The 12139-nt window shown below is 38.0% G+C and overlaps 1 protein-coding gene across 1 annotated transcript in view; it reads left to right on the forward strand.

The window, feature by feature from the left end:
* The window catches only part of LOC145669649 (transmembrane 7 superfamily member 3-like), an 80334-nt gene that overhangs the window by 51762 nt on the left and 16433 nt on the right, over nt 1-12139 (forward strand). Inside the window, exon 7 of the mRNA XM_081737897.1 lies at nt 7426-7523. Within this exon, the coding sequence (XP_081594023.1) occupies nt 7426-7523 (98 nt within the window). The remainder of the gene's footprint in view (nt 1-7425; nt 7524-12139) is intronic.

Genomic DNA, 12139 nt, shown 5'->3' on the forward strand with positions numbered 1-12139 from the left:
CAGGTCGGCAATCACCGAGGGCTCCGGAGCTCTGGGGCCCCCAGGAATAAAACAGATTTTTAGTTGGTACTAAAAACGTTTACATACATTTAGATACTATTCCATCCCATTCAAGCATAGGATATTTCGCGTGGTGTGACACCGGTTGAAATTCATTGCCAGTTGAGTGAGACACGTGATGATGCTGTCTAATGTGCGTTCGTAGGTCCGACAGTTCAAAGAAGGCAGAACGTCGTATGACAACAAACCAAGATAATCTCGGTCTCATTCAAGCCCTTTGGTGCACGGAGTCTCGGATTCGATTCCCTATTGGAGAGCCTTGAACACATTACGGTAGTTCAGATGTCACCTTAAAGTGTTATCTACGTCTCGTATAGCCTTTGTGCTGAAAAGGGACGCCCAAAACCTCTCTCGTACGCAACCCTGCCGCCAATCTCGAGAAAGAAAGACAAAAACGGTATTATATAGTATTACCCATCTGACGAGTTCGTGCGTCGTTTGTTTTATAGAGTCGCTGTGGTGTGTTTCTATACCGTTATTAGTTGAAGGCGTTTACGCGGGGGATGTGTGAGTGCTTTTCTGCTGTACTTTACAAGATGGCCATAACATGCGAACACCAAAAGTCACTGCATGGTTTGTAATGTTATACTACAGGGTAGTGGTTCTCAAAGTGGGGTACGCGGACCCCTGGGGGGTCCGCGACGCCTAAAATTTGAAATGTGTTATAATAAAATGAAACTCACAGCTGTTATGCAAGAAGTATTTTTTTAAGTTACTAAAAAGGAAGCAATTAGAAATTATACTTACGTTTCTAAATTTAAATGTTTTCTTACTTTACTAAATTTCTGTCCGGTGAGTATGAAGAGTTGTCTAAAAAAAAGCATTGCAACATTTGATGCCTTTCCCTACCACTTACTATGTGAACAGATCTTTTCTGCTCTTTGCAGTATTAAAGCCTGAAAGCGAAATCGTTTTAATGGGGAATCGGACCTAATATTAACAGTGACAAAACTTATTCCGGATTTCAGTGCAATTATGGAAAAAAAGAAATAATTTCATTCTTGATATTAGTGACTTCACATTTGAGAACATTGTTCATCAAGTGAATTTCCTTAAAAAAAAAAAAAAAAAAAAAAAGCATTGATTTCCAGTCTTGAAAGTTATTGTATTTTCAATTGAAATTTCATTCACTAGGAAACAGTCACGTTTCTTTAAAATAAATTACTTATTGCAATATTTTTCTTGATTATTTTCTTGTCAGTGGTAATTCTAGTCAGTTTAGTTTTTAATACCATGTGAAATTTCAGATAGCATTGCAAGGGGGTCCGCGGATCACTTTCCGAATGCACAGGGGGTCCGCGTTATCGGAAAGTTTGAGAACCACTACTACAGGGTAAGTCAAAATGATGGATTTAATTTCAGAAATTTATTCATTCTGTGCAATCTAATAAACACGTTATTATGAGACATATGTTAAGAAAGGTAAACCTTTTGAAAGCCAAAACTTTTGAAGCACGTTACGGTTAATATCAGCTAGAGATGCGCACGAGACGAGTCGAGACAGGATTTTCCTGACAAAATTCGAGTCGAGACACGGCTCTTCTAATAGAAAAATATACATTTTTCGAGTCGAGACATCACTTTTACAGCACATTTTCGAGAGGAGACAGCCACAAATCTTGTCTCGTGCGCATCCCTAATATCAGCAATGGCTGCTGTGATGGGGACAGCAAATCATCCAATGTTGTTGAAAGTGGTGGTAGGTAAACCTAATCCTTTACAAAACCCAACATGAAGAAATCACATGGAGCCAAGTCATATGCACACTAATCACAGACTTGTTTACATGATAATCAAGCACACAGAAAGATCTCTGTTCTCCAGTCAACGCCATATGCTGGACTTAACGGTAGAAAGTGGAAATACTGTGTATAAACTCAACTAAACTTAAGTTAACCTTTAGCAACGCATGTCTCACAATAACATGTGTGAGATTAAACTGACTCCTTTAGACTTTCATCTTTGGGTCCCCGTAGACGATTCGATCTGGGTTAGAAATTTAATCCGTTTTCTGAAATCGGGTCTATCATTTTGACTTGTCCTGTACTTTTGAAGTGCAAAGTGGAAACGAAAAAAAAAAGAAAAAGAAAGAAAAGAAAAGAATCACTATATAAAGCAATGCATTCCGATATTAAAAGGATTACATAAAGTATTAAAACTTCTCAGAAAAGAAAGGAAACGTATATTCATATTGCATTTAATAAAACAACAGAAACAGCTGTCTGTGCGGTAGACAGAAGTGTGAGAATTGTTATTAAAATTGGTATATTTTCTTCATACTATTGAAAGTATCTATCTATTAAAATGCTACAATAGCAACTAAAGGCGCCTGAGCTCCAACCTATAACTTTGGCTTTCAAATCTTTCATTTACGGTTATGTGAGATTTCGCGTTTAACAGAGACAAACATTTTGAGTATTTGTACTTTAAATAGTCTAAATTAGTTAACTATATATTTTTTATAAAGTTTATGATATAAAATTATTGTTCAGAGCCTTTGTATTTTAATAAGCCTTCTCTAAAATCAATGCGTGTGAGTTGTGCTTCCATCTTCCGAGTTGTTTTAAACTATGTTTATATGTTTGTGGTCAATCCTTTCGACAATGAAATCTCGGAAACTACAGGCTCTAGAAAGATGACATTTTCACTGATCGATTGGAAATTTTGCGTAGATTGTCCAGTTCTAATTGAATATTTTTTTAAAAAAAACATGGCCATTATTTCTTTATTACATTTTTTAGGGTACACTGGAAGCGTTGAAATTTAAAAAAAAAGCATCATATCCTATGCGTTATACATTCCAACTCACCAATGTTGTATATTGGGGTTGTATATGTCTCAGGCGTTTGTTCCATGGCCAAATAATAGTGAAAAAGGAAGGATAATCATTTCTCGAGTTTAAGATAAATCTTTATTTTTTGAGTGTTTTGCCTAATGAACACCATATATAACTGACATTATAATTAATTGTATATGTAATGTATTTGCTTATTACATACTGCATGCAAGAAGAAAGTAAACACTGGTCATGCATAAATTAGAAACTCCAACCGGAAGTAGACTCAAATCTTGCAAACGGTGCGAGATATTGAGAAAAAATAATCGAAAAAATCTCCCCTTTATGATACCCCTTGCTTTTTTTTTTTTTTTTTTTTAATCAAGACGTCTTTCAATTGTGTCTGTAAAGGGACATGTACATATGTTGTAAGGAAGGAGATTTATGCTCATATGCGAATGATGCGCTATGTAGAGAGCGCAGGTTCAGCTAGTATACAAAAATCTGCTTTGTAGATCAGTGGCGTATCGAAGAGGCTGACACACTAAATCCTATTCCCTTCATATAGTGATAACAAAAATTGATTCTGCTAATATGCAATAGGTTATATACTATTTGTGATCCCCGATAATACAACTTTTCACCATGTTAGAAACGAAACTTACTTTCAGAAACTCCCTTTAACCCTACAGAAGGGTGTTGTGCAACGAATTCTTCTTCTTTGGGAGGAGGGACTCTTTTCGTCAGTAGAGCTCCCTAGTGGCTAAGTGGTTAGCGTACGCGCCTTTGGCGTGGGAGACCCGGGTTCGATTCCCGGCGGGAGCTCATGTTCGGCTTCCACGTTAATCAGTAGGTCCACGTCTCATATAGCCTCGCTGCTGAAAGGGACGCTAAACTAAAAATCAATCAGTCAATCTTTTCGTCAGTATATGTATCAAAATGTATTGTCTACGGGAGCGAGTAAGAGCATTAAAAGAGAAACAGGTTTCTCATTTTCTTTTTTTTTAATATTGACCTGCTTCTGCTCCATATTTTCACAACTAACATTTTCCGGTATTGACCCGTCATCATAAAGGTCTACCTTGGCTCAGTGATAGAGTGCTTCCCTCTAGCGTGTGGGGTCCCTGGTTTATTCCTAGCTCGCACCAAACCCAGTAAACCCAGTACCTCTTGCAACACTGCCATGTCACTGGCGTCACTTGAAAACAAAGAAGTTAGTTCGCAACTTTGCCGCACACATCATAGATAGATCAAACTAGATATAGACTCATTTAAGGAGAAACAATACAAATCTTTTCTGGAAATAATTTCTCGATATCATATTCGATTTAGGTGAGTTGAGTGGAGTGCTAATAATCAATACATGCTAACACGTGCAACCTATCTTTCCAGTGAGAGCTTTCTCATGCCTGAGCGTTTAGCATATGCGCCTTTGAAGTGAAGACCCGGGTTCGATTCCAGGTGGAAGCTCGTGTGGTTCGGATTTGACATTAAACTATAGGTTCACGTCTCATATGGCCTCGCTGCTGAAAGGGTACGCTAAAGTAAAAATTAAGTCAAAACATCTTTCCAGTGTATTTCATAGAGATCGATAATGTTCAAAATAATTGAATCAAATTCAAGAGGTAAATATTCAGACTTTCTCGAAAGACAAATTGAACAAATAATCAGAGAATAATTCCTGCACCTCTTTGATATTTTGCTTCTTCTTCTTCTTCTTTTTTTTTTTTTTTTCATTGCTGAAAGCTCTTAATTTTACTCTGAGGCTGCGGGTGCGCGAATCGGATCCGGGGCCTCGTGCACTTAAAGCATACATTAAACCTGGAAACTGGGCATACAATAATCGAGTAACGATATATATTTAAGAATGCGCATGAGACAAGATTTGAGACTGTCTCGTCTCGAAAATATGACATGAAAGTGTTGTCGCGAAAAAAAGTATTTCATCAGTACTTAGCAACCAAAGCTCCTATCTGTTCGTGAGTCCGTCCGGAAGACGAAAAGTCTGAAGAACTACTTGATCGTTCACCATAAATTGTGGCCAGGATGTAGATGGAGAGTGAAAGCCTAGGAAGCGAGTTCGTTAAAGAAGGTGATAAACCAAAAGTGGTAGGAATCAACCATTTCCTATTTTAACCTTGATGACTATAGAGGACAAACGATAATAGATAGCGAGAAGCGGTTTCTGCAATCGATTTAGAGGCCAAACAATTCGTTTAATCTCCATCCATAACTCTCCATTCAAACCGGAAATGATAAATTCCACTACAACTTCCAGTGTCAATATTGATCTTTATAGAGCAAAAACGATAAGAGATTGCGAGAAGTGTGTTTTTAAAAATACAGTGCGTCCCACTAGCTTTCGAACCCGAAAAAAAAAACGTTATAATTTCCGAACAAATGTACATAAGAAAATGAAATTCACGATACACGTACCTTGTTTCATGCTAAACACGAGAAAGGGTTGAACAGAAGCGCACACGTCAAAACAAAGACGATAGGTGGCGCCAGGGGAAGTTCTGCTTGGCGTGGTGCGCGTGCGTTAGTGTGACTCGAGTCGCTGCATCGCGAGGATGGTTCTGTACACCGCACAGAAACGCGTGTTCATTGTTAAAAAATATTGGATATCGGGATCGTATCAGACCGTTCAACGTGAATTTTGGCGTGAATTTGGATGCCGTAAAGGACCATCGAAATCATCAATACATCATTTGGTGAACAAGTTCGAAACAACAGGAACGTTGCTTACGGGACATGGAGGCGCGCGTCCACGGATGTCCGAGGAGACATTACAGAATGTGTGGCAACGTCTTTTGCAGTCCCCTAACAAGAGCCTGCGTCGATTATCACAAGAGGTAGGGATGTCAAAGTCAACTGTACAAAGAGCCAAGCTGTTTCCATATCGCGTGACAGTCGTCCAGGAGTTGAAGACTACAGATTGGGAAAAGCGCGTGATGTATTGTCGTTGGTTGCAAGCTTTGTTGCATGACAATCCAGGAATCCTAGACTATACTTGGTTCACAGATGAAGCTTGGTTCCATCTCTCCGGTTATGTGAACTCGCAGAATACTCGGGTGTGGGCCGCCGAAAAACCGTATGTGTACCATGAGATTCCACTTCATCCCTTGAAGGTGGGAGTTTGGTGTGTAATTTCCTGACAGCGTATCATTAGACCCATCTTTTTTGAAGATACAGTAAACATACAAGTTTACTTACACATCTTCAGTGAATTTGTGAATCAGCTGGACGATCAAGAACTGCGTCGCGGTTATTTCCAACAAGACGGAGCAACATGCCATACTTCCAACGTGCCCATGGCAGAAATTGAGTCCTTTTTTGGTGACAGGATAATCTCCAAAGGATTGTGGCCGCCAAGATCCCCGGATTTGCCACCACCTGATTTCATCTTATGAGGTTTTCTTAAAGGTTGTGTCTACAGAAACAACCCACGATCACTGCAAGAGTTGCGAAACAACATTGAAAATGCGATTCATGAGATCACACCAAAGACTCTACATCGGACTTTTCACAATATGGAATGCCGTGTACAAACATGTCTTGACGTCCAGGGAGGACACTTTCAGCACCTGCTGTGATAGTCATGTTTTCAGCATGAAACTAGGCACGTGTATTGTGAATTTCATTTTCCTATGTATATTTGTTCGGAAACTATAACGTTTTTTTCGGATTCGAAAGCTAGTGGGACGCACTGTATATAGGTTTAGCTTTCTAAGAATAGATACCATCTATTTGAACCGGAAATGACAGCAGTTTAACATTTCCGGTTTTAACATTGATCACTATAGGGCGAAAATGAAATGAAATCTTTCAGTTTAACGCCCCACAGTTATGTCCTTTACCTTCGGTGAGAACGGTCCCGGGTTCGATTCCCAGAGGGGGCACTCGGTCGAAAAAGTGTAAAAAGCTTTTTCAGACCAGCCATCATGAATGAGGTTTTCATGGGTTTTCCTTATTCACACCAGGCAAATGCCGGGATGGTACCTAACATATAGGTCTCGGGCCACTTCCTTCCCTTTCCCAAGATAGTGTGCTTGCCGACGGACGTCAACCCTCAAATGTGACGGGGTAACGTAGCCATAGATACCGAAAGCTCAGAAATTGAAATCCTAAATCCTAAAGTTACGCTCTTTAGGCTAAGGGAAATTATGATTAAGGCAAGTGAATAACGATGGAAAAATTAGTGGAATGAAAATATGGGAGGAAACGGGAGTAGCCCGAGAAGAACCACGGACACGATGTTGTCTACCACAAACTTACTTGATCGAGGATCGAACCAGAGACCTCATGCACCAGAGAAGAGCACTCTACCACTGAGCCACCGCCCCCCCCCCCCCAACTGTAGAGCGAGAACGGTGATTGAGAGCGAAAAGCAGTTTCGTGCAATCAATTAAGCGTCACAAAAGTATATTACATCTCCACTCTTAATAGCGCTACTAAAACCGGAAGTGATAGAGGTCTACTACAACTTCGGTTTCAATAATCATTGAGAAAATATCTCGCAATACTTGTACATGTTTTTATTACTGTTTATATTAATATAAATCCAATTTTTCTCTCTTTTATTGCAGATAATGTGTCATTTTTGCAGAACGATTTTAATTTCTGGATGACCTTTGGATGTGGATTACTTATAGTTCCTTTGTTCTTTATATCAATTACACATAAGGTAGGGCATTCATATTTAATTCATTTTGTTACATTTATTTAGTATTTAATTAGATTTATGTTTTTTGTTTAGTCGATAAAATGAACAAAAAAAGGAAACAGCTGGAAAACATAATAAGTTGGAAATTTTGTAGATAATTACGAAAACGTGGCACTGATGATGGGTTCTAATTACTTTCTCTTTTCAGAGATATTCAGTGTAATATGTACTATAATAACGTAATTAAAGTTAATTAAAATTTATTTCCCCCTTTGTACGTTATATGTTTATTGACGAATACATTTCGAAATCTATTTATTTGTAATACTTTGTAATATGTGTCCAATAAATGGGTTTAAATTGCTATTTTGACCGTAGGGAGGGGGAGCGAAGATAATGTCTATATGTACAACCAAATGGTTATCGTGTGTGATGTTGAAATTCGAAGTCCTGGGTTTGATTTCCAGTGAGGCATATGTCTTTATGTTGACGTTTGAACCAGATAGGTATAGGAAGTGAGATTGAATTAAAAACTAGCAGAAAAAGTAAGTAAAGGAAACTTTGGGTAAAAAATGTTTTTGGAATTTGATGCGCTGACCCTGTATCACACATTCGATCGTTGCCATCTGATCGCATAGCTTTATTCATGAACTGGGAATATCGCAGTTACTATTATCATCTGCCCTTAGCCAACCGGATCCATTTCTATTACTACCAGATAGATCGTAATATCGTCCTTCTTTCTGCGCCTAGGTCTTCCTGATGATCTTTTCCAATTGAGTTTTCAGTGAAAATTTTGAAAGCACTCCTTCTGCCTTTCATTCTGGCTGCATGACATGCCCACCTGAGCTTCCTAGACTTCCTGAATGCCCCTAACGATGTTAGGTAAACGGTATAAATCAGTGGTTCGCAACCTGCGGGCATGAGCTATTGGCAGAAATAAACCATGAAATTATGACTAACACACTATTTGTAATGATCATTTACAATTTAGCTTTATCAAACTTCACAGGCGCTATGTGCTTGAGAGTTCCTCCGTGGCTGTACGCGCCTTTGGCGTGGGAGACCCAGGTTCGATTCTTGGCGGGAGCTCATGTGGTTCGGATTCGACGTTAATCAGTAGGTTCACGTCTCATATAGCCTCGCTGCTGAACGGGACGTTAAACCCAAAATCAACTTAACTCAGCTATGTGCTTGACTAGTAAATACTGTTTTTTTTTTTTTTTTTTTTTTTTTTTTTTTTAATGTTTTTGTTAAAAGTTTTGTTATATTATCGGAACAATTGTCGATATTATTAGACGATGTTTGAAAAAATATAAAAACGGCATTTAAACAACTTCCCCAATACCATATTTACAAGGAACTAGGATATATATTTAATTACGTTGTTTCTTACGGTACCGCTTCAAACTTACTTTTCCCACACTTTCGGCTCTTGCTAACTCTGGTAATATGTCCAATAGGCCTTACGCTTATAGAACCCTTTTGTTTATCTCAGTGTCAGGAATCGCCTCCCGACGTTTGTTACATTAAATACCGTAAATTGGGGTGACTTCGGACATTTTTTAAAGTTTTTTTTTTTAGTTTATGTTTGTAATAATTATAATACCATAATGGAAAAAATAATATATATTAGTCAAGGCTTTACTTATCATTTGATGGCCAGCAAAGAAAGTAGACATGGTTACAACAATAGTAAAAAAAACATAAACGATGTCCGGAGTCACCTCACATTCTGGGGCTGCTTCGGACACTATTTATTTTTAATGTATTTCCGATTTATGTGCATCAACAGGAGTGTATTCGGACAGAATTTGTTAAGTATATTATACGGGGTGATTAACCATGTCTTAATTGACTTTTTAATCATTGTTTTTAGGTTTCTTTTTATTTATTTTACATTTATTGTTTTCATTTCAGGATTATGCTCTATTTCAATTTACAATGATGATGAAACCAATACGGGTAGTGTTAAAAAAACAAGGAAATGAGACATAAGAAATTTGAGATTGACAAAAGAAGATACACATTTTTTACTTACATGTGACACACTTATATTGCTTTCTGGGAAACTCTGCACACTGTTCGTGTGCCCATCCTTTGCAAACTTGACACCTGACCCACTCTTCTCCAGGCTTACTTCGCGACCACAGCTCACTGCAAACAATGCATGGGGTATCTTCTGAGTCACTGGCTTTTGACGTGTCCCTTATGAGTTCTGGGTGTTTACATCCTCTCTTTACAATCACCTTGGATTTGCCAGGGTCATCTGTGAAATTTGTCTCATCGTCATTTATTATATTTGATAGTGGTACGCCATCCAGAACTTCTTCCAAATTGTCGAAATAGTTGTTTTAGCATCTCACAATTAACAGCAGCACGAAATCGTTTTACATTTTCTCCAAATCTGTGTGAAAGTTCAGGGCGGCGCTGAAGAAATAACTTGCACCATTCGGAACCTGGGCAATTATTCCTAAATCGCTTTTCTACTCTGCCTACTCTGTTCAAGTAGCCCTGAACTATGAGCTGAACGTCTGATATTCGACACGGGAAACCCCATTCAGCGCATTTCATGAGTCGCTGTACAAGCTGTTCTTCTTTGAATGTCAAACACTTCTGACCTCCATGGTGACCTGGATGCTTGTTTCTTAGTTTGTCAGAAAGGGTACTCCTTGGTACCTGATACTGTCTCGCAGCTTGCCTTATTGATACTTTCCTCGAAAGGATCGCACTTACGGCCTTTTGTAAATTTTCACTGCTGTAATGTCGATAGGGCCGACCCCCTACAATTTTCTTATACACTCGTACCATGTCCGAAGTCACCTCACACTTGACTTACAATTCAAATTAACGTTCTCAGCTGAACCTCTCTAATGATTACATTTGAACTGACTAGCTAAATTCAATACCGAACACCAGGTGCGTGCGAACGGATATTCGACTTAAGTTGACATTCGGCGAAGGCTTCCCAACAAAGAGGTTTTTCAGCCACGCGGTAACAATAGAAAATATTATCGGCAAGAACAAAGACTATTTTTCAAGGGTTGGTGCCAACAATAGAACTTATAATAACTGAAGTCGGTAAAACCAACAATACAGACTTGATTGTAATGCATTGTGGTTTATTTGAAGCCCGATAGCAATGAGAGAGAACATTAAAACTCATAGGCGTCATAATGTCCGAAGTCGCCCCGACTGTCCGAAGTCGCCCCAGTTTACGGTAAGTTACACCCTGTATATGCATACAGTTATTTTTCTCTTCAGTGCTCAGCTGTCATTTTAAGGAAAAAAGAATATTCGGAAACAAATATTGGAAGAAACAGTGGCAAAGTTAATATGTTCTTTTATCTGGATCTCTAAAGTATTGCCCTTAATGACTGAAAAAAAAAATGTAAACAAACAAAAGTGTGATGTGTGTAATGTTAATGGGATACAAATTACCAAAAGAAATAGTTTTTTAAAGGAATTTTAAACAGACAAGAGTCACGTAGCGTTTCCTTTAGGTGTTTTTTGGTATAAGCCAGGATTGAGAAACTAACCATTTTTCGTTTGTTTAGTAGAAAACTTTCTCTGCCTCAGGAAGAAAACTGTACTGAGTGTAACAGATATGCTAAACATTGGGTTGCAAAAATCTCTGAAGAGAAATTCGATTCATACTACCATGTTTGCCTTTTTTTACCTGATGTATGTAAAACGTAGTTACTGCTAAATTGGAGTGGTTCCTCGTATATCGTAATTATCCTTGCTAGTGGATTTTAATTATTTCTTTATGTCCATCTTTAATTCAGTATTTGTAGTACAGAATAGGTTCTCGATGAAGGACGTTACTTCAGTGAAAGTGAAAGGTTCAGGTACGCTGTCTATTTGAATCAAGCGTAAGGAGAATACGGGTTCATACATACTTCCATGACCTCAATACTGATAGGAGGTGTTATAGTTAGCACCATGGGCGGCGATTAGGAGGAGCAAGAGGGGGCATTGTCCCCCACTTTTTTTAAGTGACCCCTTAATGTAGGGGAAAGTCGTCCAGTATCGGACACCTTAGCTTTTTTTACTCTGTCAAGCTGAAAAATAGCTATATCAAATTACTTAATGCACAAAATGATACCTTGATATTTTATACACAACATGTTAAAAGTGATTTGACAAGTGAAAACTAATAATATATAATTTTATACAAAATCAAAGGTAACACAAATTAGCGTTCTTAAAAAGTGGAGGGTGGTATCGGACAAACATAAAACTATAGAAAATTGGTCTTTTGAGGTAATTTAATAACAGAACAAATTGCAAATGTTGGCTGTTTAGTTACTGAAGTTCTTACAGAAAATAGAGGTTTATTAGGCTTTAATATACAGCCTAAAATAAAAATTAAAAAATATATCATAAATTTCTTAATCTCATCAAGAATCGTTATTTTTTGTTCTGACACAAATCACAATGATAGAATAGTCTGCCTTCAAAATTGATTCATTGTTCATGGATCCAGTCTTTACATTTATTGCTCTGTATCCAGTCTTCATCAAAAGACTCGTCGCATATTATGTTCTTTAGTTTTTCAGCAAGTTTCTAAACTAGTTTTAGAAATTCTGGTTTTCTTAGTGGCATTAGACTACTTAAGTATACAAAATCTTTAC

Source organism: Thermobia domestica, chromosome 14 (genome assembly GCF_964235325.1).
Source record: "Thermobia domestica chromosome 14, izTheDome1.hap1.1, whole genome shotgun sequence".
Classification (NCBI taxonomy): domain Eukaryota; kingdom Metazoa; phylum Arthropoda; class Insecta; order Zygentoma; family Lepismatidae; genus Thermobia; species Thermobia domestica.